Source organism: Marmota marmota, unplaced genomic scaffold, assembly GCF_001458135.2.
Source record: "Marmota marmota marmota unplaced genomic scaffold, marMar, whole genome shotgun sequence".
Taxonomy (NCBI): Eukaryota; Metazoa; Chordata; class Mammalia; order Rodentia; family Sciuridae; genus Marmota; species Marmota marmota.
The window spans coordinates 8658535-8686116 of record NW_026000068.1 but is presented as its reverse complement, the minus strand read 5'-3'; the positions used below and the strand labels follow the sequence as shown (position 1 = coordinate 8686116).

General features: G+C 41.8%; 1 protein-coding gene across 1 annotated transcript in view; it reads left to right on the top strand.

Moving 5' to 3' along the window:
* Ctnnd2 (catenin delta 2) overlaps positions 1-27582 on the top strand; it is an 869206-nt gene that overhangs the window by 750960 nt on the left and 90664 nt on the right. The window contains exons 16-17 of the mRNA XM_048814198.1: positions 10070-10144; positions 11167-11317. Of these exons, the coding sequence (XP_048670155.1) occupies positions 10070-10144; positions 11167-11317 (226 nt within the window). The remainder of the gene's footprint in view (positions 1-10069; positions 10145-11166; positions 11318-27582) is intronic.

Sequence of the window (27582 nt, the reverse complement as noted above, 5' to 3'; positions counted from 1 at the left end):
TGAAACTATGGCATTTCATTACATTTAAATGGAATTAATAGCAGATTATTGTAAAAGGAAAAAAAAGTGTGTGAACTTGAAGACAATAAGGGAGATTATCCAAAAGAAAAGAAGAATGCAGAGTGCATCTTGAGAATCAAGTAATCTTGAGAAATGCAGTGAACTCTCCCACAAGGGAAGGAAGAGAACAGAAAAGAAAATATTTAAGGAAATAATGGTTGAAATTCTTCCACATCTTATGAAAACCAGAAATTTGCAGATTCAAGTAGCTCAAGGAACCCAAAGAACAAGAAACATGAGAAAATATACCAAAGTACATTATAATTCAGTTGCTCAGAACTGGTAATAAAAGGAAAATCTTAGAATCAGCAAGAGTAAAAAGACATGCTGTATACCAAGAGCCATGTAGCATCTAACCAGCGAAGGTCAAGAACAGCATCATGGATCATCTATCCCTTGCTGAGCTGCTAAGACTGTCTCTAGAAGAAAATCTGGTCTGTGAGCCCCTGAAGGGCCAACACCAACTTCCACTTGTCTCTGTACCCCACTGCTTGGCTGAGTAAAGATGTCCCAATTTTAGATTATATAATGTCAATTATGAAAGATGTGTAACAATTATTCTCAGTGTTTAACCCAAGCAGTACCTGTCCACACGTCTTTCTTGTAGATTTTGTCTATTCATAAGCATCTATCTATCAGTAAGAATTTAGTAGCATATTATGGACCAGGCCATCTTCAGATGGTCACATTTATGACCAATTACTTGGTCTTTTGATTCAGATACAAATATGCTTTTTAAATGACAAAATCATGGAATTTGCAGGGAAATGGATGGCACTAGAGCAGATTATGCTTAGTGAAGCTAGCCAATCCCTAAAAAACAAATACCAAATGTCTTCTTTGATATAATGAGAGCAACTAAAAACAAAGCAGGGAGGAAGAGCAGAAAGAAAAGATTAACATTAAACAGATACATGAGGTGGGAGGGAAAGGGAGAGAAAAGGGAAATTGCATGGTAATGGAGGGAGATCCTCATTGTTATACAAAATTACATATAAGAGGTTGTGAGGGGAATGGGAAAATAAACAAGGAGAGAAATGAATTACAGTGGATGGGGTAGAGAGAGAAGATGGGAGGGGAGGGGAGGGGAGATAGTAGAGGATAGGAAAGGTAGCAGAATACAACAGTTACTAATAGGGCATTATGTAAAAATGTAGATGTGTAACCGACGTGATTCTACAATCTGTATTTGGGGAAAAATTGGGAGTTCAAAACCCACTTGAATCAAATTATGAAATATGATATGTCAAGAGCTTTGTAATGTTTTGAACAACCAATTAAAAAAAAACAAATATGTTTTTTATGCAGAATAAAGTTGATAGAGTTGTTTTTGCAGAATCTGGGCTCAGCTGTGCTAGCAAGCTGCAGGTTTAGAAGTGTGGCCCTGCTCTGCAGTTCCTGCAGTGTGGAAGTATCTGTGCAAGTCACCAGGCTCGTGTCTCAGGGGCAACCAGGCCAGCATGAGAACTGCTGACAGATGTGGGTAGTTAGGTGTGAAGAGTAAGAAAATGGCAGGTTTGAAAAATGTTCGCTATTTCTATGTTCTCCAATTATCTCCTATTTTGGATTATATAATACCAATTATGAAAGATGTGTGACAATCATTCTCGGTGTATTCTGGAAAGAGCATCTTGCTGTTTCCAGAATATAAGCCTATATATTAGTGTAGCACAGTTGCCCCAGTGTGACTACTGACCACACACATCCAGGGAACATTTATTTGGTAAATTTTTATAGAGTAAATACTATTAAGAAGGGGAAACTGAAGTCGAGATCACAGAAGTCGTTCTGTATTTTAGACAGTTTAACAACTATACCACTGGATTTCCCAGTCCGCACTGTAGACATGAACTAGAAAATTTAGATACACAGTAAAAAGTCAGGGCAGATACCCTGATGGCAAAGAGAGAAGAAAGAAGAGTTAGGAAAAGTAAACATACAGATGCAAGAAAGAAAAACTCCCAGAGGTTGTTCTAATAACTGGTGGTCATAGTGCTGACCTCTGTCGTCAAGAACATGTTAAATTGCCACTAGTAAATTTTAGAAGACAGAAAGAATTTTAGAATGCCAGTCTTATTCTAAGCTCTGCTTCCCGAATAATTCTAGACAAATGAGTTAGTCCTCAAGCAGGGTCAGTTGCTACTAAGGAACATTCTGTGCAGTTGTAAATAAATATATACTTATGTAGGGACTTTTTATTAAAATACAAATACACAGGTACATATATAATTCAATCATATTATCAACATCTATTACATAATTTATTAATTTACAATGTGGGAAGGGAGGTGGACAATTCTTGGACAAGATTGGGAAAAATTTCATTGAACCAAACACTAACAAATTACTTCAAGAAAATTGTGAATTAAATGGGCAGAAACCAAGCAGGGAAACCCTTATTTTCAAAAGTCTATTTCAAAAGACAGTTCTTGAATAATTAAAATATTGACAGGATGCACAATTGACTTCCACACAGATTGTATTGCTGTCTGAAATCTAGAGTCTAAGAATGTGTTTTTATAGCAATTGTCAAAATTTAGTGGTATTTCTTTAGTGTCCTTAACTTTTTATGGCCCAACAAACACAGAAATGTGAAGGTAAAACACCAGAATTTTGCATGGAGACAGCTTTTTATAGACCTCATTGTCTGAAACAATAACTTTCCTTTATGGGAAGAGCTTGCACACTCTTTATTTTTTTTTCTGTGACAAATTGACTAGCAAACTAGATCTTCATAATGGCCCTAAACACTTTTTAAAGTTTAAAACACTCATTACTTGGTTTATGGGCATCAGAAAAAAATAATGGCATTATGCAGAAGCAAAGTGATACATGTTTTTCATAGCCGACATGGACATCAGTTACCTTTTTCTCATTTACAGTACAATGGTTTTGTTTGTTGCAGAATATTAAAACAATTGGATATAGTAGCCCGAAGATTTCCAAAATGTGAATGAATGCTTCTTCACTCTATTTGTGGATATTTCTATTGTAATTGAACTTTATGGAAACTCAGGGATTAAACTACAAAAATAAAATCTGTACTGGCTATGAAGTCAAGCATGTTAGGAATCTTTGTATTTTCAATTTCCCCCCTAAAATGTGAATATGCTCCCACTGGTTTTAAAAAAAAGATAGGAGAAAAGAATACTTGGATAATAATACGTCAGTATTTCATGAGCTTACATGATAGCAACAGAGACTTAGTGAAGAAGGAAATAGAATCTGTGACCACATGGACCAATTGAGTAAAAAATGTCAGGGAACCAGGAAATTCGAGACTTATTCTTACAGACAGGGACAATGGCCTGAGGAAGGACACTGATTAGCATAGCTTAGTGCTCAGTGGGCACAGGGAAGAGAACCAGGCAAGATTAGGGGAGTTCAACAAAGAGAAGTTAAAGTCATGAGTTGACATCTAAGACAAAGTAAATTGCCTCTGTCCCAGTTAACAGTGTGAGGAAAAGCCAGAGGTTTAAATGCAAAGAAAGACTGTTTTGAAAAGAATTTTGAAAGATTGTGAAGAAAACGGGGCACGAAGCATCATGCCTCATGGGTTTGGACTGGGCCAGAATCAGCACCAGGGTATCTGAGGACTCTGCTCTATTGGAAGTCTCCCAGAGACAGGGCTTGAACAGAGGTGATGTTCAGCCTGAAGCAGGAAGGAGAGGCCCACCACTGTAGAAGAAAAAATTAGTGACCTGGAAAATGGGAATAGAAACTATCTCAAATAAAAAACTGAAAGAAAAAAGAAAACATACAGGTTGTTAATGAACATCAATTAGTATTTGGAGTCACCAAATGAGAGGAGAGAAAGGAGCAAGAGGGCCAAAAAATTGAAGGAATAAAAATTTGAAAATTTACCAAATTTAATGAAAAAAAAAATTGTAAACTTGCAGATCCAATCAGTTCAAAAAATCCTAAACTCCATGAACATGAAGAAACCATAGCAAGGTGCATCATGATCACATTTTTCAAAACCAGGAAGACCCTTTCTCTTATGGTGTCAGAGTAAGGGCAGGGGTTAGAGGCAGGAAGCCCCTCCAGGAATTAATTCACCCAAACTGAGAGCGGCTCTGTCATCTTCAACATGTGGCTCACAGAACTGCCCACATCACCACTGTCCACCAACACGAAGCGAGAAACAACACAAAAGACTCAAGTCCATCACAGGAAATGTTCTGTTATCAAAGCCAGGTCACACCTGTAGGTCCTTTCTTATATCTGGGCTCCACTCCTGGTCACCAGAAAGCAGGTCCCCAAGATCCTGCTCCACCAACATTGAACAAGAATTTGCAGGTAGGTGATCTAAATCCAGATTCAATAAAAATAAAGTTCTCTCTTCTAGTGGGACAAGGATTTGCTAATATATCCAATTCATGTTACAAAATGAAGCACTTACTATCTTAATAAAAAAGAGTTGCCCTTGAGTCACCTGACTACCTGAGCTTCTACAACAACTCTGCTCTGCACATGCAAGACCACATGGCCTCACCAATGTGGTCCCTCCAGACCGTGACCTAAAGTCAAGTTTCAGACTTCCCCTCCCCATCACCTAATGGAAGAAGTGGTTTGCTATCTCCAAAGTAGAATGTTTTCTGGATTTAAAAGAAAAATATGAAGTTCACCCCCTCTACCCATGAGGTGCTGTACTTAAAAAGACAAAAAAAAATAGATATGTTAAAGGAAAAGTTTTCCAAACTGCTATCTAATAAGTGAGAAGAAGAAACACCTGAATTATTTTTATCAGATATTGAATAAAAAATATGGCTGTATCTGCCCTGTCTGTGAACACAGTGACCGATAGCCTACCCCTTCCGCTCTGCATATGTGCATCTCTACTGCGGAAAGGGCAGGAATGTCAGCACCTTCATCTGAATTCCGTCCTGTCAGTCACCCCTTCTCAGTGGTGTGCTCATACAGTGCCATCATGAAGGAAACACAGGAGACTCAGAATAAGATCTAATCATCTTGAAGCCTGCCAGGCCTCCCCTCTACCAGAGCCACTCTTAATCACCAAAAGGCATTTCTAAATGCCAGTCACACATAATGATGATCTTTGATAACATTTGCAATAAAAAAATAAATAAAATCTTCCTGTGTTCAGACAGGTTCATTTAAAAAAAATTTTTTTCAGTTGTAGATGGATACAATATCTTTATTTATTTATTTTTATGTAGTGCTGAGGACCGAACCTAGTACCTCACACATGCAGGCAAGCACTCTACCACTGAGCTAAAGTCCCAGCTCCAGAAAGGTTCATTTTTAAAGAAAAGTTTTTTTAATTGAAAATTACTGATTCTTAAGATAGCTGGAGAGCCGGGGAAACAGGTATACTTGTTCTTATTTGTTTAGCAAATGCTTCCTCTGGGTCTCTCTTGCTCCAGCTTGACCTTCTTTATCTGTTCTTACTGTGAAAGCACATCAAAATGCTTTCCCCCCACCCCCAGGAAACCCTATTGGCTGGAAATTTATAATTTCAGCATGAATACATGCAATAAAATTCAGTATTTGCACTAATCTGATTTACATTTAAATAATATAGTCAGACAAACAAAAAACACTTTAAACATACTGTAACTACCGTTGACTTAACCAAGATTTGATGTATTGAATTGATTTATTGCATTGCAAACATAAGGAAATCCTTCATTAGTCCTCCCCATTAGAGATACCACTTTAAAAAATAGATTTTAGAATTTTGAAAAGAAAGCTATATAATCCTAAAGGATAGCACTGAATTTAAAGAGCCGACACCCACATCCCACATTCACTGTAGAGAAATCCATCGTGAGAAGGGCCCAGTTTCTTCTCAAGTCCTAGAGCAGCCACCAAACACAGTTCTTTTTCAACCTCAAGACCTTGGTAATTCAGATTATAATAATAAAACAAAACAATGTGAATCATGCAGGGGAAAAAAAAACATGGTTTCTGAATATTTAGTACATTGCTTTCATAGTAAACTTCCAGTGAAATAAGGCTGAATAAATAATTTTGGGGAAATGCTTTCTGCCCTCTTATCATGAGAGCAAGGTACCATGATGAATAACGCAGTATTGTAAATCAATTCAGAAGCATATTTCATAATCCACAGTCATCTATACCAAACTCATTGTATGTATTTCTCATTGTATAGAATGGGACTTTGAATACATATGACCCTGAGATACCACAAGATGCTCAAGTGCTTCTGAAAGATTAAATTATATTTGGAGGAGTTACGTTCTCGAACGTGACCTTTCTTTACCATGTCAGAAGAAAAAGTGGGGCACTGGGCATAGTGTGCACACCTGTAATCCCAGCCACTCAGGAGGCTGAGGCAGGAGGATCAAAAGTTGAAGACCAGCCTGGGCTACTTAGCAAGACTATCCCAGAGTAAAATAGGTTTCAAAAACAAGGATGGGGATGTAGCTCAGTGATTGAGGGTGTGCTTGACAAGTATGAGGTCCTAGGTTCAACCCCGTTACCATAAAAAAAGAAAGTAAGGAGGGGGGAAAAGGAAGGACAGAGATAAAGAAAGAGAGGGAAGGAGACAGAGGGATGGATGGAGGGAAGAAGAAAAAGTGGGGAAATGACTACTTTAATATAAAGTCAGTGGGAAAATGCTTATTTAACAGGAAAGAGTTTAATTTCAGATACTTCTAAAGCCAGAGTACTCTTGAAGAATAGAAAATTAATCAACAAATTCAGAATTTTAGCAATATAATGGGTTCACCCTCAGAACAGACTATTTTGTACTTAAAGGAGAGCGTTATCTTTAGTTACTTAGTAAATTGTTGGGATTTAAAGAGGGGAAAGCTAAATTACAATGTTAATCTCCTTTTAGGGACATAATCAGCTTAAACAGAATTGCCTCATCTTAAGCAGGAGAGAGATTTTTAGAAAAATTATAGCTATCAGTTGTGTTTAGAGACAGGATGCAATTTTTCAAAATCAAGCTCCTCAAAATCCACATTCCAGAGAAGCAGCCTGGGCTTAAAGGGTTAAAAACATTGACTTCACATTATCACCAAACCCTCCCAGTACATGCAGTGAGGAATTTATTCAGCACAGTTTCATGTGCGAGTAAACTTTGTTTTACACAATTCACTTTAGGTTCACCTCTGAGCCCTTGTTTTAACTGATGGAAAAAAAAAAAAAAAAACCCTAGGGGGTGTGGGGTGGAGAATGGAAAGAAAAATCAAACAGAGTTTTCTAGGTGAACTCAACCAAACCAGCTGTTTTGTGGTCCCTTCAGGGTTAAAGCGTGGCTACCTTCCCACGGTCAGCCCTCCTCCTATCGTTACCCTCAGCAGTTGAAGCTGAATTTGGGGGTCTTAGAGGCACATCCTGCAGAGGAAATGGGAACTGGATCCTGAATTGGTCCCATTTCTCAGTCTGGAAGCACCTTTGTCCTGTGCTGTCTCTTGTCCAGGACCCACACAGATGTGCTGATTGGCGACTGGGCCATCTCTGGCCCATACCCTCCTCCTTGCTGCTCAGCTCCCCTGATGTGCAGCTGTGTCCTCTCCATGCCCACATTCCTATGTGCGGCCTCCTTCTTGACCAAGTGACCTCTTTACAGCTCTTGTGCCTAGCCCATTCTCCATTGACCGATACACCTTGTCCATTTAAGCCACAGAAACCCTCAGGGGCTATCCTTTGCCACACTTGCACCACAGGAGCATTCTCCAGACCCACAAGCCCTGTCGCCATCCCTACCCTGTGGCCCCCACTCTGGAATGAGAGCAGAGACTTTGCTTGACCTCCTCCAGCCACTGCTATGGTCCAAGAAGCAGCAGCACAGTTCTCCTGAGTCTGCACTATCGTCCTCAAAGGGGGGTTCAGCAGCAGCAGGTGTGGTCTGGGGACATGTCAGAGTTCAGGTGGCAACCCCCACCAATGATGTTGCAGCTCTTGTTCTCTCCCCAAACTCTGTGTTCCTTCTCCCAACCTAGAGGCTCTGTGTGAACTGCAAGGAGAGGGCAAATTGTCTCCACCTGTTTTAATCACCTTTCAAAAGTGCCCCATCTTCTACTTGGACCTTTGCCCTTCAGCCCCACACACTAAGCACTTGTGCTGGCCCATTCTGCAGCTCACGCTTCTCCCAAGGAAGAGGCATGAGCAAGGAGCAAGACGCGGCCACAGCACGTCTTTCCTCTGTACCATCTGCTCAGCGCCTGCTGCCCTCAGTCTGCAGCACAGTGGCAGAGTTCATTCCTAAGATTTCTATCTTAACTGCCGTGAGTTATGTACCCTTCTCTCTGTGTCTTCACTTTTATGACAGTGTTACTACTTCTACTGTAGTTTTGATTAAAACTCTTGGCAACCCATACACTCTTCTAGCCACTGCAGGGTCTGCTCTGCTCCTGAGGCAGTGTACCTCTGTTTAGGAAGAACCCTTGTTAGCCTGGCATTTCTATGCTGCTTGCACCTGTGAAGCATTCTCCATTTCCTAAACAGCTGTATCTATAGCATGGCATTTTCTAAACAGCTGTATCTATAGCAGGTCATCCCCTCTTTTAACTTCTCACCGACTAACACGTGGATTGCACATGACCTACGTCAGAACTGGTAGGCTGATGCTTTACAGAGCATTGCAAGCACATATCTTTGAATGTGTAAAAGAGCCTTACAAACTTGCAACATCTTTTGAATGCAATTTAAGTAATTTATTCTGAGTTACCATCTACTGTGGTGATACTAGAAATCATCCATACATATACAAATACCAAGACGACTTAAATTTGCAAAATAAAATTTATTAATAATTTGAGTGTCAGATCCATTGTCTGGTTATCCTACTCACATAGGAAGAACATATTACTGTTGACCATTTACTCATATCAAAAATGGCCGACTCATACCCACTGGGGCACTACATGGCCATTCGTCCATTGCTGTTACTCTCAGATCTGTTCCTATCAGAGCTGAAGGACTCTCATTACTTTCCAAACACCAAATCATCTTTCCATCCAACCTCTGGGGAGATTTCCAAAAAGGTCAAAGCCGTGACTGTTCCTTCTTGGCTCATTTCAGATATGGCTAGTCGCCCTGCCTATGTGGGAGGATAGATGAGGAAAGGGCAGTGTCTGAAAGACCTAGCATCAAGACTTAGGCAAGAAGGAAGGAAATGATGGCAAGGGGAACAATGTCAGCAGATCTGGAGAAACAGGAGCCAGGCTCAGCTTCACGGGTGACTCCTGTGGCTGTTATTTAACATCTTTGTATATAAATCTCTTCTTCTATAAATGTTAATGCTGACCTCCCTGAGGCCTGGAGATGGCAAATGCATAAACAGGAGGCATGGGGCCTGGAAAGAAGTGGTACTGGGGAGGAGGGCCTGCTAGGGCTCCTGCTTCAGCCTGCCTAAGTCACCAGGAGTATCCCTGCAGTCCCCCAGAAGGTCAAGAATTCTCCCCAGTGTTAGGGCTTACTGTTGCTGTTCACCTTGCAGTATGTTCATGTTGACGCTACACTCCGACTGACATTCTGTTCCTTCCTTTTTCTAGCTTCCCTCCATGGTTTTAGGTTTGAGCCCAACCAGGAGTGGGCTGCCTAAGCTCAGGCTTGTGGCCTGTTCTGGGCTGGGTGCTAGAGGCCCAGGACTTTAGTGGTAGGGAAACACATGTGTCCAAAGGAGTCATTTTCCAGCATGTGGGTCCAATGCGCCAATGCATGGGCCTTGGTACCGGGGGAAGGATCCTCCTCCCCAGGAAGGATGTCAGGCCAGACGTCTAAATCCTAACAAGCAGCTTCAAACCTCTATGCTCTTCAGCATCTCAGATTCCTGGCCGTCTATCTCTTTGCTCTCTGAGAGTGGGGCTATAAAGTAGTTTCCTGCAACCAAGAGATGTCTCAGTGGGTTTTATCTGCTTTCCACCCCTCAGGCTTCCTGAGCTCAAGGACAGAAGGGGGCAGGAGAAAAGCGTTCATTATTGGATGATGGTGATAAGAAACTATGTGAATGTGACTTCTAACGTAGGACAGGATGAAGTTGTTTGTTTTTTTAATCTCATATTTCATGCAGGGCTGGGCTGAGGATGTGGCAGGCATGGCGTATGCCCTACGTTCACTGCCAGAGGGGGCTCCCTGCCTGCCACAGGTGAGAGCCAGCTCTGGGGTGCCTGCCCTTTATGGGGGAAGGAGGGTGGAGAGGGCCCGTGGGGGAGGGGTGGGGAGGACTGGTCCCCAGGAGGACTCCCTCAGAATCCAAAACCTCATTCCGTGAATGCAGTTTTCTCAGCTCAGAAATGAAATTGCAACAGATCCAACCCTTACGTGTCAATTATTTATTGCACCCTCTTCTCTGGGACACTACAGAAGAATGTAAAGCATGTATGCACATGTATGCAAAGCTTTTGAATCTAAATCTTGAATCTAAATCTGAATGCTTTACTTCTCTGATACTGCCCATACATTTCAATTTGAAGCATTAACTCTATTCCATTAAGGCCTATGAACGCCGACCCCCACCCAAACATATTTTTATGTCTTACTTTATAAATAAGACATTGAATTATGACCCTGAACATAATGCATTTTGATCTTTTTAAAAAAATAAGTTTCCAATTTTCACTCTTGGTTGTCAATGACATGTTCACCACCCCCCACCCCACCCCTGCCTTTTCTCTTTACTGTTCAGCAAAGGTCTTACTCCTTTGTGTGTTTGGCAACTCATCTCTCAGCCACACCCCCTCCAAATTGAGAGCTCTTTTGCAAATTCACCATGTTCAATTCATCCCACTCTCTATTTTTTGGTGGTTCTTTTTTTAAAAATCTTATTGAGAATGGCCAGCCCTGCCTGTCCCAGCTCTCCACATCTTAAAGCATTAAACACATCCCACCAATGGCTTTCAAACTCAACTGCTAGAAATACCGTCACAAGAGAAGCGAAGTGTGGTTCATGGATTAACCCTGAAACCTTTATTTTATGTTGAAGGCAAAAAAAAAAAAAAGTTAAATCATTTAAATGCATGTCTAACTCATTCAACCTATTCTACAACTAGGTCTTAATAATGCATCCTTTGGCTCCTGTAAACAACCGTCTGAAACCCACCCAAAATATTTGCTTATAGGCTTTTCCAGCTCTGTTCCTAATGTCCTTTGCCTTCCCTCTTTTGGCAGTGGTCAGTATATATCCGAGCCGCTGTCCGAAAAGAGAAAGGCCTGCCCATTCTTGTCGAGCTGCTCCGAATAGACAACGACCGTGTGGTGTGTGCGGTGGCCACGGCGCTCCGGAACATGGCCTTGGACGTCAGAAATAAGGAACTCATCGGTATGTTCTCTGACTCACAGAGTCCCAGTTTCTCAGTGAAAATGCTTTCTTATGGGATGTGTGTGGCCAGACCGACATGTAGTAACACGTGTGAGCAGATGCCGTGCATTTATTAGCAGCCTCATGTTTTCCAGGTCTCCTGCTTCAAATCTAGTGAACTGACGAATCATTTACAATTTAGAGGGAAAGGTAGTTTTGTTGACCTTTTTCATCCTTGCAAATTAAAAGTGACCACATGCTGAGCACTTCATCCTGTCATCCTGAGTCCCTCAGAAGACTGTGTTTGCCTCCCACTTGTGAGCTGAGGAATCCTGATGGGGTACACATCCCTTTGCTCCCCCTCTCTATTTTCAATTTATTTTGGATGAGACCATACTGAATCCTTAATCCTATTTCTTTTTCTACATCACCACCCCATGAGATACTGAGGACCTTTGATTGTTGATTCATTGAAGAGGCAATACACTCACATATTTATTCAACAAACATGTGTTTATAATCTACTTCACTCCCTGCCAATTCTAGGGCTGGAGATTTATATCAATGAGTGAGACTAAAAGAAAGTATTGACCTTGTGGAGTTTGCATTCAGGAGGGAGGAGGGGTCCAATCAACAAATGAAGCACACAGTGTCTTAGGAAGGCTTCACGGGGAGAAATGGAGCAGAGAAAATAAGGCTGTGATTGGTAAGGTTGCGAGTTCTTTTTTAATTCACATAACATACAGTTAATCTTTCTAAAGTGTATAGTTTTGGTGCCATTTGGTAATTCCCAGTGTTATGTAACCAGGACCTCTGTCAAGACCCAGAACGTTGTCACCACCACGAAGGGCCATCCATGTCTATTAAACAGCCCTGTCCCTCCTCCTCCTCCCCGCCTGGGGCAGCCACCAAGCTGCTTTCTGTCTGTGGGTTGCCCTGCTCTGAACCTTTCAGGTGCTTGGAGCCAGGTCATATGATTTCTTTCCTTTCCTTTGCTCAGTTTGGCGTAATCTCATGTGTCTATTTTTGTTTCATTACCTAAGCTTTTGGAGTCAAATACAGAAGAAAATCATTGCCTGGACTGATATTGTGTAGATTTTCCCATTTTCTTCTGTGAGTTCTATTGTTTCAAGTCTCCTGTGTAGATATTTAATCCATTTTTAGTTCATTTTTTGTAGATGATGTGATGTAAGGGTGCAGTTTCATTCTTCTGCCTGTGGATATCCAGTTTATTGTTGGAATTTTAAATGAGAGGTCAAGGTAGGAGTGGTCAGGGGTAACTCTTGAGCCAATACTTAAGGGAAACAGATAGCCATGCAGATATTTAGGGGGAAGAGAATCCAAGGTGAAGGGGCAGCCTCTGAAGTCAGCTCCCTGGAGTGAGAGCTGGGAGCAAGCCAGTGGGGGAAAGGCCTTCAGGGAACCTAATGTGTCTGTAGGGCAGGTGGTGGGAGCCCAAGTCAGAGAGATCTCCTAGTGCCTCTCTCTTTGTAGGTGAAGAGGCCAAGCTGGGTAAGGATGATGCTTGGGGAAGGATGACCTCACAGAAATTTGGTGGGAAACCGCTGTGGTCCCCATGGACTATTGTCCTGATGGATAGGCATCTGGTATTGAGATGATTCCTGTAGGGTTGTTGGTCAGTTTAGAGAACACAGTCTGGCAGACAGAGCAGGTAACAGGTGTCAGTGGACAGCATCTGGAGACTGGGCCACCTATTATGGCCAAAATGCAGCTTACTGGTGGCCTCTAGGGAACTGGGAGAAATAAGATATGAGTGTACCAAGGGACAAGACTCCATTCCTGAGCAGCTGGAAGACCAGGCGTGACAGACTAAACCCTTCATCTGGGAACCAGACACTTTTTCTGCCATTTCATAATACCCATCAGATCCTTCAGTGAAAACCAAAGCATTTGCAGTTTTTTAGCCATTTATTCAAAGTGAAACCAGACTTCAAATCTGTATCTAGTAAATTCAATTCATCATGCTTGCAATATGTTAAAAAGTAGGGGAAAAAACAGGCATGGTGGTGCACACCTATAATCCCAGTGGCTTGGGAAGCTGAGGCCAGAGGAACACAAGTTCAAAGATGGCCTCAGCAATTTAGCAAGGCCTAAGCAACTTAGCAAGACCCTGTCTCAAAATAAAAAGTAAAAACTGGCTGGGGATGTGTCTCAGTGATTAAGTGCCCCTGGGCTCAATGCTGGTACCAAAAAAAAAAAAAAAAAGGCAGGAAATCAACTTGAAATTTGATATTTATAGTTAGTTTGAGTTTAATCTAATTTTTTTGTGATTTAAGTATATTTTGTATATTTAAACTAGGTCATTAGCTCAAAAGGTCAAAGTACCCTCTCCATATACACTTTTGTTTTCCTTGGACAGATAGCACTAGGGCTTCCAATAAAATCCTCTCTCCTCTGTAACGTGGAGGAAAAATCAATAGCTAATCAGTCTACTGCCTGGGTGCTAACTACTGGCTATTGTGTGCTTGTGTGTTTTATTTCTTTTGGTGGATTAAAATATAACAAAATAGTGAACTATTGATTGGGTTTCTAGCCCGTAGGCATCTCTTCTTTCTCAAAAGCCAGTTATCTAGTTCTCTCTCTGAGGCAGGAACATTTGGAGCTCCATATTGCTCATGTTAAATTAAGCTTTTACTATCAAATGTCACCAGACAGGAAATGGAGCCAGTCATTTAGAAGCAGAAGTGAAAATATCTAAGTCATGGGCTTTACAGAATCAATAACTTTTTTCTTGAATGAGAAGAGCTGAATTTAAAAAAAAAAAAAACATTAGATTGCCTTAGAAGAAAGAAAATGTGACTTTTGCTAACTCTTCTACTTTAAATATTGCATTATAGTAGGTGTTTTTGTAGGGAAATGATATGAATAACTTTATGCATTGAAACCTGCAGTTACTTTGAACATAGACCAACAAGAAAAGGAAGAGTGAATGTGAGGTTCTTCTCCCATCGGCTCTCACTGAAAGATTTGGTGACCTCGTCTGATTTCATTTCTTTAAAGCTCATCTGTATGCTGATGACTCCCAGTTCTGTCTGAGGTCTCATGGCCAGCATTCTGCCCACTTGTTCACTCACTGGATGTCTAATAAGCATCTCCAGTATAACATGTCCACAGACCTGATCCTTCCCCAATATCCCCATTATAGCAAAGGGCCTGTTGCCCTTGATGTGCCCAGGAAAAGACACCTTGGGGTCTTCTTCAACTCATATCCACCCCACTTTCATATCAAATCCATCAACAAATCTGGTCATCCTCTTGGATTTTCCCAGAATCTAACACTTGTTAGCGTCTTCATGGCTTTCTCCCTGGTCCAGATCTCCCATTGTCTCTCCCAGGTTTTTACCTTGGCCTCCTACCAAGTCCCTTGCAGCCCCATTATTCCTGTGTGGTCATTTGTACAGCAGCACAGTGGTGCTGTTAAAACCTGAATCATCAGGCAATTTCTTCACCCCAAATCTTCCTCATCACCATCCAAAACTAGGTCTTTGTAAGGCAGATGTGACTCTATCAGACCCAGCTCCCTGTCACCTCCCAAGACACCACATGTGACCTCTCCACATCAGTGCCTTTGCTGTGGACATCAGCCTCTGATTTTCCTTTATCAGAGGAGCCAAGACCCTCCCGTGGGGCCGTTGAACCTGCTGCTCCATCTTCCAGGAGTCCTCTTCCCTCAACTCACTCCATTTCTTACCCAAACACTACATTCCCAAGAGACGCCTCACTGCCCACCATAAGAAGCATCCCACCCTGTCTCCTTCCCCGCGTAAGTCTTCTCCACAGCACAACACTGATCACCTTCTGATAGACGCCCCAACTTAAGGTGCTTCCACTTACCTTTACAGTTGTGTGAAAGCAATACTCACTCAGTAGAACCTGTTCTTACAATTTGAATCTTGATCTTTTCCCAGGCTAGTGATATGAAATCGGATCCTCCATTTTGATATAATGACAAGCTCCGGGTCAGCTAAAGGACCGCAGCAGGTAGAAGCAGTCTGTATCTATAGTGTGCTGTACTGGTGAGCTGTGATGTTCAGTAGGTTAGGTGCATTAAATACCTTTGACTGACAGTATTTTCAACTTACTATAGTTTATTGTGGGTATAACCCCATTGTAAGTCGAGGAATGTTGTACGTAACCAATTTTTCATCCTTCTTTTCTCACTTCAGTGTGAACCCATTGAGGGCCAGAAGCACTGCCTTGTTTATTTACTGATGGGTCCCATGTGCCTAGAACAGTGTGGTTCCATGTGGGGACTTAATAAATATTTGCCAAATGAAAGAGGGAACTAGATTTTTATTTTCTAACCATCATCTTCAAACAAACTCCAAGTCAGCCAAATAATAATAAAGCAAATTAACTAAAAGAATAACTAGGGAAAAGGGGTTTTATGTTAATAAAAATTAAAACAGGTTATTTCCTTCTTAAAATACGAGATGCATGGAGACACTCAGAATTTCAGAAGGAATCCAGTTTTTCCATCATTGTTTCTGGGGTTTACAACTGTCCATAGATTATTTTGTAAGTAAGGGGTTGGGGTGGGCTGGCTGTCGCATTGTGGTCACAGAACATCTTCCTTGGGCTCCACTATCTGAATAGCTCCTAAGAAGCTATTGAATGATAATCACTCTGCCCTGTTAGGTCTAATGAGAAGCCTACGGCAGCACCAACAGGAATGTGACGTGCTCTACCTCTCCATTATCTTCCTCCTGGGGCTGTTCCCATGGTTCTGTGTATGTCTCTGTGATAAGTGGTAAGTAAGCTGTAGACAGACCTATGTGCTCCGAACGATGTAGCACAGTAGCTGAGGTTAATGTACATCTGCACATTTCTTTGCAAACTTCAAAAATGTTAATTATCCTTCTGAATAGGGAAGACTTTTAAAAAGAATGGCAATAACTAGCTTTGGTGAGAAGGCAAAAAGGCTGTACAATACTGTGTCACTTCAACAAGTTTAGCAAGTGCCACCTGTTTCAGCACTTGGACAGTTCCTGATCAAACCTGCAGGCCCAATCCCCACCCTCCACCAACAAAGAAAAAAAAAAAAAAAACGAAAGCCTGACAGCCCATATGAACTTACATCTGCTGACCTCCTACCTGTCCCTGAAAGCCCAGCTTCTGGTGGCCCTTACTGAACCCTTACTGAAACTACTCCTGGGACCCAGCATTAGTGGGTCACAACACGAAGCTATTTCGTTTATCTTAGGTTTCTGTTGTGTGATTCTATCTTCTTGTTGCCTCTTTTTTTCCCACGTGTGTGTCACATCCTCCCCACTAAAATAATAAGCAGGGAGGGTCAGGTTAAGGTTAGAGCTAGGATTCAGGCTGAATGTAACTGATATCCCATAATGTCTGGCACATAACAGGCACTCAGAACACAATTGCTGAATGTGTCAGCTGGCAGATGAGTAACATGGGTCACTATTATGAAGAGCAGATCTAGCGGATGTTTGGGACTCCCAAGTCGGGAGAGAAGGGCAGGGGTTATGTGGATGTGTTTCAGCCTCTTTCCACAGTGTCTAGCAGCAGAGTAAAGAAGCTCATATGCTCCCTCAAACCCAAGACTCTAAGAACTCATTCTGCTGCTGCTTAGAAGAGGTCTGAGACTGGGGGAAATAGTAAAGCTCTCTGTATGTGACTCAGTCACTGCCAAAGCTCTATGCTGGACACGCTGCTGCAGTGACATTCCCAGAGCCACAGAGCACCCTCCCTTGACTTCTCTGGGTAGTGGCTGCTTGCCACACTTTGTGGCACGTTGGTCAGGACTGGGATGCTATGAGCATCTCTCCAGCTGCCTGTGTGCCTCCCTAGGCCTAAGAGAGGAGCCTGCTCAAGGTGCAGCCACGCCCTGTTGCCCTGGTCCTTTTGCCTCATCCTTCTGGGTTTGCAGGACTCTCCCTCCCTCTACCACCATTTGTATGGTTGGTTCTCTACATTTGTGATGACCTCTGAGAGAGGTTCTCTGACATCCCCCTGCATGTTCATATCTATGAGCCATCCTTCACATTGGTTAACCATCTTTTCACGGTGTCAGTGAGCTGAACTTCTGTCCAGGCAATCTTCTCCTCCCTGTTGGAGTTGTACTCCAGCCTCAGTGGGACACAACCAGATGCTGACTTTGTCTGGGGTCAGGTTGCAGCTCTCTGCAATATGCCCCCTGCAGGGAGGGTAGAGAAAGGAACCAAAGTCTCCATGTGAGGTCGGCAGTCTCCAACGCTCACTTGCCCACACTATTGAGTCACAAAAAAAATAAAGGTAGTTTCTTGTGTGGAGTTAGTTACTTTTTAAGCAGTCAACCCATTGCTCTTCTCCCTCCACAAGCTTTCAGATCACCCTTTCATCCTTTTTGGGGGTTCAGGGAATTAGAGAAGAAGTGGAGATCTTCCTAACATTCTTTCTTGACCCAATCTGTTTTAAATATTCAGATAAAAGCTGTTTATCTGGCCACTCAAAAGACTGCTTCAGGATGAATAATGCTGGTGATATTCAGTTCTGTCTTTAACTGAAAGTACAGACTGAATGAAGAAAGTGGAAATGTTGTCCAGGAATGACAACGACCCCTTCCCCAGACAGATCTTTACTTGTTGAGAAACATGTTTTCCTTTGGAGAACGAGGATGGTGGGGAGATGGGGGGAGAATCTTCATCATATCAGTGCTATCCTGAATGCTGCATAGCTTTGTACACATTGCCTTTCATTTGGAGATCCCACAGCTGAATTTTTAAGAGGTATTTTATGCAATTCTAGACCTGGAAAAGGCTTATTTTTATTCAAACTTTGAAATATATTCTTTGCTCAAACCCTTAATCATGCACAAGAGCATGTTCTCTGGGGAACCAACAGATACCTGCAAATGCTTCTCAAGAAATAATTCCTCAAAGTCTGCCTGGCTTCTGCAGCCCAGGATTGAAATAAGTCCCAGGTATCATCTGTCTGCCTGTGGAATACCATGTTGCCTGCACAGCATCTCCTGGCAGAAATGGAGAGCAGAGGGCTCTGAAATCTCAGGGCTTCCTACCAGTTAAAATAGATGCCATGTGCTTTATTATGTTCCCATCTCGTGCCAGTAGGTTTTGTGTGGCAAAATCCCCTGGGGTATGGGCATCCCATTGAGAAACAGAACCCTTGTGGGTCACACATCTCATGTCACCATAGGCACCCTCTTTCCCTGTGCTTTTGACCCTGGTGAATTTGTGCCTGGGGAAGACCTGAGGCTCTGGAAACCTCCATGCAACCCAGGGAGGGAGGGTGCTATTTTTAGTCCTGAGGATATGTAAGCTTCACTTTATTAAGTAGATATGAGGACATTTTTAGAAACATACCTTCTCTGCTTTTCAAAACATGCTCTTGAGCCCAGGGCAGATGTTGTTTTAATTAAAACATATGCAATTTCAATTAGTATTTTAAGAAGAAGCCTGATTTCCTAGACAAGGTGATTTATCAGAGCACTCTGCTGGCTCTCCTTAATAACTTGATTTTCACAAGCCACATTTGAACAGACGGAAAGTGCTGTACTTTGGCAGAAACTTCCCATCTTCTGATGAGGTGTCTGTGCTGGAGTGCTCTTCCCCTGACCCCAGAATCTGATCTGACCCGTGCTCCCTCCCTTTTCTGTGAAGCCATGGGTCCTTTGCTAATTAACTTTAGACACCTATTGGGGAATTTTGGCGGCTGGGTCTGGCAGATAAGAATTCCTTGGAAGGGGAGTTGTAAATAAATCAAAGAGCCAATAATTATTTTATTAAACAAGGCTTTAATGATTCATCCCTTGGAAATACTCTGTGAGGGGAAAGGCAAAATTGAGAAATTTCCAGTTGATTCAAATTCAGGACCTCAACTCAAAGCCTTCAAGAGAGAGACAGAGACAGACACAAATACAAGAGAGACAGAGGCAGAGGCAGATAGAAAGAGATCCATTTAGCTTCATTTTTGACTATTTAGGTATTCATTTTCTGCCTGGCAAACAATTTCAGAGGAAAAGGTTTAGAGAAGTGGAAGAGGAGAAAAAGAAAGGGTCCTCCTCAAATACCCCAACAAGATCTTGAGAATCTAAAAATAGAAAAGAGGATTTAAGCAGGATAATGTTTTTAAATTGTATGCCTTTTGAAGTGTAAATTCTCCCCCTTGTGAAGGAAATAAAATAAGGAAAGAAGGAAAGAAGAAAATTCTTAATCATGTGGCAAGAAATTGCAAGTTTTACTCTCAAACAGGAAAAAATAATGGATTAGGAAAGAGTTTAATTTTAAAGACAATACTCTTTTAATCATTCTGACTTAAAATTTGGTTGTGTTTATTATGCTGCAATAACGTGGCATTTCAAAGAAAGGTGTAGAATGAATTGGACATAACTTTCCTGTGTTCACGTATGAATACACGACCAGTGTAACTCCACATCATGTACAGTCAAAAGAATGGGAAATCATACGCCATGCATGTATAATATGTCAAAATATATTCTACTGGCATGTATAACTAAAGAGAGCAATTTTTAAAAAAAATAAGAAAGGTGTTGGCTAGTCCCCTAAATCTGCCTGGCCAGTGGTTCTGCCCAGAGGGGACACAGGGCAATAAGAAGAGTGGAGACCTTGGAGAGTCAAGCAGCCTGAGCAGGAGGGAGGGCAGGAGACCTTGAGCCAGGGAGGAGCTAAGAGGTTGGCAGTGCAGCCCTGCAGCCCCTGGGTAGGGAGGCCCAACCAGGACACTGGTTTGTGAAACGGCTCAGACTATAGCAGCAGACCCTGCTCCAGAGCCCAGTGTGTTCATCTGCAGACAGGAGTCAAAGGAACATGTAGGGAGAAAAGAGGAGAGGCAAAGAATCTAGCCCCTCCTCAGAATGTCCTAAAAATTTTTTGTAGAAACTTAGTTGAAATTCAGAGATTTTTTTTCTTATTCCCTAGAAAGTTCATGAAAATTTACTGCCTATCAGAATAGCCTGGTATTTTTAAGATGTAAAATAAAATTTTCTATTCAATTTTGTGTATTTCATCTTTAAGCAATGTCAGGAAAAATGAATGACTTTGTAGAATAGAGTAATCTTAAAAACAAGTGGCTTGTTTCATACATAATGTCCTTTGAGTTCCAGATTGTATCACCCTGGTCATTTGGTACAGGCAACTGAACTTGGGGAGTACAGGCTGGGCTGATCAGACAGATGTTAATGTGCAATGTACTGCTTTTTAATTAAGAACCTGTTATATTGCAACATCATCGCGGAGGTTATTCAATGTTCAAGATAGACCAGAAGATAAAAATCCCCCTGGCCCTCACCTTGAGGCCTGAACAGTTTAATTTACTTGTCAGAAAGGAAAGTTATGGCCATGAAATGGAAAGTGGATGTATTAAATTTTTAATTGAATATTAAGTTCACAGACTAATACCTGCAGCGTGTGTATGAGTCTGGTTCATTTTAAGAGTGACCTTCTTTCTCTGGAAATGTTAGAAACCTCATAGTTCTGACTTTCAAGTCATCATCAACTTTACTTGTCAAACCCTAACCCAAGCCCTGGTTCCCTGCTTTCCGCCATCTTCCCAGTGACCAGTGCTTGGAAACTGATTTATTCCTTCATCTTCATTATCCCCATGCATTGAGTCCCCCCTGGTGTTATACCGATGTTTCCTCAGGGTGTTTCTTGTGTTCCTTATCATTTCTGTGCTTTCCCCTTCCAGTTCCGGTCCCCAGTAGGTCAAGTCCAGTGCACACCTGGTGTCCTACCTCCCTGACCTTCATGAAGGCCTTCAGTTAAAGGCTACTCCTGTTCCCCTGACACAAAATGAACCTTGCTGCCTGGTTTTTATTTCAACAGAACAGTTTTTCTGAGAGCCTTGGTGATCCATAGCACCATAAGCATGTGATGTCTTTCTTCCAATCTTGCTCTAAGCTTCTTGCCACATTTAACATACTTGTTGATCTTGGTTTCTAAGACATGGCTTCCCTGGTTTTCTTCCTGCCCCTCTCTTCCCTGCACCCTTGGCTCTTCCCCTCCACTTCACCTCAGGGCTCAGTCGGGAGTTTCCTCTCCTCTCCATCTATACACTGCAGCCAAGAACTCACCTGTTTTATTTCTAGTGCTCTTCATTTTTTTCCTGCCAGCTGAGTGTAATTCATGTAAATTTTGTGTAATTTCTCTTCTGCCAGAAGAATGTCCTTCTGCAATTTCATATAGCACAGATCTTAAGGCTGAGTTCCCTCCGCTTTTTGTTTGTTGTCTGAAAATATCTTCATTTTGCCATCAGGCATTCAGGGTATTTCTGCTCTATAACATTCTGAGATGGCATTTTTTTTTTCTTCTTCTTCCAGATCTTTAAAATCTCCCTTGCATTGTCCTGGGTTTTCCTTTGCTTCTGGTGAGGACAGACCCTCTGCTGTCATTCCCCTGCCTCTGTTTTTATGCTACCTGCTTTTAAGCTACGGGGTTGTGGTGCACTCTAATATTTCTCCGACTCCGCTCACTTTCCTCTTTTTGCGACTCCAGTTACAAGTGCATTTCACTGCATGATACTGTCCTGGAGGTCTGGGTGCCTCGGTTCCAGGTTTTGCATTCTTCTTTTCCACTTTGTGTCTTAGCTTTGACAATTTTCAGAAGTCTGTCTTCAAAGTCACTGGTTCTTTCAAGTGCTGTCTTGTCTTCTGCCAAGGTTGACATATAAATCCTTCATTTCTGATATTGTATTCTCTAATTCTAGAATTGTTATGGTTTTCATTTTTCTGCTGAATTTGTACATTTTTTCACCCATATTGTTCATTTTTTTTCTACTAAATAACACAGATAAATTCCTCTCTATGTATTCTAACCCCTGGATTGCTGTGGATTTGCTTATAAAACTATCTTTCTTCTTGTGGTCACATTTTCTTGCATCTTTGCATGTCTTTGTTTTTTTTTTTCTTTTTTTATTTATTTTTCTTAGATATGCATGACAGTAGAGTGTATTTTGACATGTTATACATGGAGCATAATTTATTCTAATTAGTATCCCATTCTTGTGGTTGTACATGATGTGGAGTTTCATTGGTCGTGCAATCATATATGAACATAGGAAAGTTATGTTCGATTCATTCTACTGTCTTTCCTATTTCTACCCCTGTCCCGTTCTTAGATGCCAGGCATTTTGTATTAAAAGGATATAATAGACTAAATTAAATAATTTATTTCTTCCCAGAGAGAACAGCCTATTTCTTCTAGGGGGTGGCTGAGGTGGTAGGGTTGAGCTAATTAATGCATATTATAACTCTCTCTGGGCTTTTTGCTCAGCCTAGTTGTATCTTCAGTTAAACTCACTTTTCCACTGAGTTCAGACATTTCAAGAGCATGGTCGGTATCTAACCTACCGTGGGACTTGGAAGCTGAGCACCTACAGTTTCCAGATCTTTCTCCACTCATCACCCTCCAGTTCAGTCACCCGTTATCTGAGCCACAGGCCACTTCCCTCTCTTCCTCTCTCTCTTCTTCTCCCTCCCTGTCTTCCCTTCTCTACTGCAAAGTTCAGCTGCCAGCTTTGGGGATCAATACATCACCTTAATTTCTCAGGCCTTAAATGATGTTGCTTCCACTGACTCGATGCATTCCCGATTCTCACATTCCTAAGCTCAGAGCTGCCTTCCAGCAGCCTCTCCCTGCTTCTCTGCCCATCCTGTTACACTGCAGCTCCACCAACTCAGCTGTTTCCTCACCTCAACTGCTGCTTCCCCTCCTCCCCCCTCCCGTCCTCTCCTCTCCCATCTTCCACAACAAACTCAGGACCCACCTTTCCCAAGCCTGAAAACTCTGATTGTTGCCCTGTGTAAACTCATGCTGTGCAGATGCTCATGGAAGTCCACACAATTCAGGATTAGTGGGGTCATCTATTCAGACAGGCTAGTACCACTGCAGGAATAAGAGTATCTGTCTCTAGTTTTACGTTTTATGCTTCTTGGGAGACCCCTCACTCTGCCTGGCATTGTGTGAATGTGAAGATGGTTCAGCAGGTGGTATGGTTTCTGTGCTGCACTATGAAGCTCCTGGGAGTGTCCGCTGTGTCTTCCTCATCTGCTGCTTCAAGCCCCAGTGAAGGGCTGTCCATGTGCAGGAGGTACTTTTGAAGTGTCATTCCAATGTGTAGTCAGTTGAAGTCTTAACGTTATGGCCTCACAAACCAAGATTTTCTTGTCATATGTAGATTTTCCTTATCATTTTAAATCAGATTGCAGCTATAACATCTAGCACAGCTTCTTTAGCAATTGAGACCTATCTACCTTCACCTTCTTCCTTCCTTACTTCAAACACACTACCACCACACCTCTAAAAAATAGAATCCAGTGCCTTTTTGTTTTTATTTTGCAAACCAAAGGTTGTTTTTTTTTATTTTGCAAATAGTACTTTGATGTACTTTTTGAAGAACATGGTTCTTAACTTTGATGTACATTGGAGTCCCATCTCCAGGGACACCAAGATACACTAGCTCTTATCTTAAGGCCTACTAAGGATTTCAAAAATATCTCAGTTGATAACTACTGATTCTAGTCTGTAACTACTGATTTTAGTCTGTAAAACCCATTGTAGATAGAAACAGCCTGCTCATTTTCTGAAAAATTGTCTTCTTCCAATTTTGAATTGTTTTTAATGGTGAAAGCTTAAAACATGTATTTTTCTCTGAGATATTTCATTTCTTTGATCAGTAAAAAGATAAAAAAATTTTTCTCCAGGAATATTCTGATCCAAATTCCCTCCTTATCTTACTGCATGTAATGAATAATTAATTCTAATTGAGTAGCCAATTTCAGCCAGCATTACCACTACTGGTATCAATACCTACAGTTAGAACAAAGTTTAAATTGTTGTGTATATATAATGGGAATTTCAAGACAACTACTCCCTTGTTTTAGTATAAGCTTTCAAAACACATCCATGGATGAAGATATCACAAGCCTCTTCAGTTTAAGGAGGATTCTAACTTTATATTTCCACTTAATGAAGCCCCTTATGTTGAAAGACCAATTTAATTAAGAGTATGGGCTTAATGAGCTCATCGAAAACATTAAATGTGAGTGGCCACCAACAGCAGCCTCAGGCTGGGAAGGGTGTGGGGAATGCTTCAGCCCCCCCGTGGGTGAAGATATGAGGCATCCAAGTTGCTGTCCAGCCCAGGAATCATACAGGTGACCATCATGGTTAGCCCTCCGGGCTAGTGTCCTTCCCTCAGCTCCAGTCTTAGCTCATCTCTGGAACCAGAACCCCTCATTTTTCACTCCACACTCAGATATTCCTCCTCACACTTTGTTTCATGGCTTCTTTGAGTGACTCTGCTTAAAGGTGGTTGAGTATGGAAAGAATGCCCTTCATGTCCCAGTGAATGAGCAAAGGAGAAGAAACTAGCTGGGCCGTGTCACAGGCCTGTAATCCCAGTGGCTCAGGAGGCTGAGGTGGAAGGATGAGGGGTTCAATGACAGCCTCAGCAATTTAGCAAGGCCCTATCTCCAAATAAAACCTAAAAAGGGCTGGAGATGTGTCAGGGGTTAAGATGTGTCAGTGGAAAGAAAGGAAGGAAGGGAGGGAGGAAGAAAGGATATATGCATATTGATACTTCGAGATACAACCTGCCTCCAACCGTTTCCCCAAAGTGCTGTGGTATTAGCATTACGTTTCCATGAGCTACTTTCCATGAATTGAATCTTCCTATCACTTCTGAAAAACAGTTGTCCCCAATATCTACAGGGAACTGGTTCCAGGACCTCCCTGCTCAAAAACCAAAACCCATGGATGCTCACTCAAGTCCTTTGCATAAAGCAGCTTAGTATTCTCATATAACCCATGCACATCCTCTTCTACACTTCAGACCCTCTTTAGATTACTTCTGATATCTAATATGATATGTAAATAGTTGTTCTACTCTATTGCTTTGCAAGTAATGACAAGAAAAAGAAAGCCTTGCATATTCAGTACAGATGCAATTTTTAAAGACATTTTTAATTCTTAGTTACTGAATTCATAGATCTGGAACCTGAAAATATGGCCGACTATCCTCCTCCTCCTCCTCCTCCCCCCCTTCCTCCTCTTTCTCCTCCTCCTCCTCCTCCTCTTCCTCCTCCTCCCCCTCCCTCTCCCCTTCACCCCCTCTCCTTTTTGCTTCTACCTTGTGCCTTATGCCTGGATGAGTTTGAACTGTGCTCTTGGTTTATGGAAGCAAGGCAGTATGTGTTTTGAGTTGCTTTTGAGTCTTTGAGACAGGATGTTTTAGAAGCATCTCCATCTAGTATCTAGTCCCCTTCCCATCCCCTAACACAGGCGTGGCATGCAGATACCTCTGGGCTTTGGTGAAGAGGCTGCCTCAGATGTAATATAGTAGAGAAGATAATTGGTGCCCTTGAAGGTCAAATCTTTGGCCTTGCTTTTTTCTACTGAACTAAAGAATGGCAAACAATGAGGAGACCCAAGAAGTGATCCCACTGTGCAGAGAGCCTGATATTACCCATCATTAAGTGTCACCTTCTGTGACAGCTCACTTATTTCCCCAAAATAATGCTGAAATCAGGTTCCTTCCTACTGATTCCTGCTATTGGCCTAGGCTGGGGGAGAAGAAGTAGAAGATGAAAGAGAAAGTTGGTGACGGGGATTGGCAAGGATGTTTGAGGAATGAAGAAGTATCATTTCTAAGACTCTTCAGAGGGGAAAATTGAGGAATTACTCAGCTACTTTCCATTAGGTAAAGGACTAGAATTAGCTAAAAACATTTGAATCACAGATTAGAGGAGCTCCTCTGGGATCCACAAACTTCAAGCATGTGACAGTGTTACTATGGATTGGATAGTAACAATGTCTGAGTAACAATGAATACTGAACATTCAGTAATTAAGTACAATTTGCAACAAAGCCCATCTTAAATGGGTAAGTGACCTGTGTGTGTAAACATGATTTCTTCCATGGTAATTAAGCACAAATTGGAAGAGACAGAGTGAGTAGGGCTTAGTCTTCTTCCCACTTTGGTTTAAGGCAGTGCATAGCTTCTCAGTTTCCAAGCTGGCTTCAAAGACCACCTCAGGCCCCCCAGTACGGGCTCCAGGCAGGAATGGGACACAGTGGAGGATTTGGAGGTGTTAGAGTGGGAGGGACATTTTGCAGACAAGAGTCAGTAATAGCCACAACTGCAGTGCAGATCTTCCAAACAAAAGTTGAATAAAGAAACTATAGAACTCAGTAACACAATCAATAACTTAGACTTAACTAACATATATAGAATATTTCAACCTGCATCAAGCGGATACACTTTCTTCTTAGCAGCACATGAATCCTTCTCTAAAATAAACCATATACTATGCCATAAAGCAACTCTTAGCAAATACAAAAAAGTAGAGATACTACCCTGCATTTTATCAGATCATAATGGAATGAAATTGGAAATCAATGACAACATAAAAAATAAAAATTACTCCAACACCTGGAGACAATATGCTACTGAATGAACAATGGGTTGCAGAAGACATCAAGGAGGAGATTAAAAAATTCTTAGAGGTAAATGAGAACATAGACACAACATATGGAAACCTCTGGAACACTATGAAGGCAATACTAAGAGGAAAGTTCATTGCATGGAATTCATTCCTTAAAAGAAAAAAAGTCAACAAATAAATGACCTCACATTACAAAACTCAAAGCCCTTTACGAAGAACAAATCAACAGCAAAAGCAGTAGAAGGCAAGAAATAATTAAAATTAGAGCTGAAATCAATGAAATTGAAACAGAAGGAACAATTTTAAAAATTGACAAAACAAAAAGTTGATTCTTTGAAAAAAATAAATAAAATTGACAGACCTTTAGCTACGCTGGGAAACCAAGAAGCCAACTCATGAACCTGCCCGAAAGGAACACAGAAAACACAAATCACTCCCTAGACCACATCCATCTAAGTAGGAAGAGTGTGATTGAAACGCGTCCAGATTTTGCCATTTCCTAGGTTCATTACTTTCCTTTAAGAATTATGCTGAATTTTCAGGAATGAATGCCGAGTTTCTGTTTGGCTTTGGTAAGACAGAGTGGGTTGGTTTTTAGATCATGGAGCTGACGGAGCTGGGGAGATCCAGGCTTGGGGAAGGGATTGGACAGCCGTAGGTCAGCTCTGGCCGTGTCGGCAAGGAGGAGAGAGGACCACTCCGAGAATGGACTTAGGGAATGCGAGAGGAGGAAGGCCGGGGTCAGGAAGGGGATGGGATGTCGGTGTACCTGCCTGGAGGGAGGCACATGTCTGGTGACCTCTGCCTCTTCTCCCCACTCTTCCTGCCCCTCAGACTCACTCCCCCC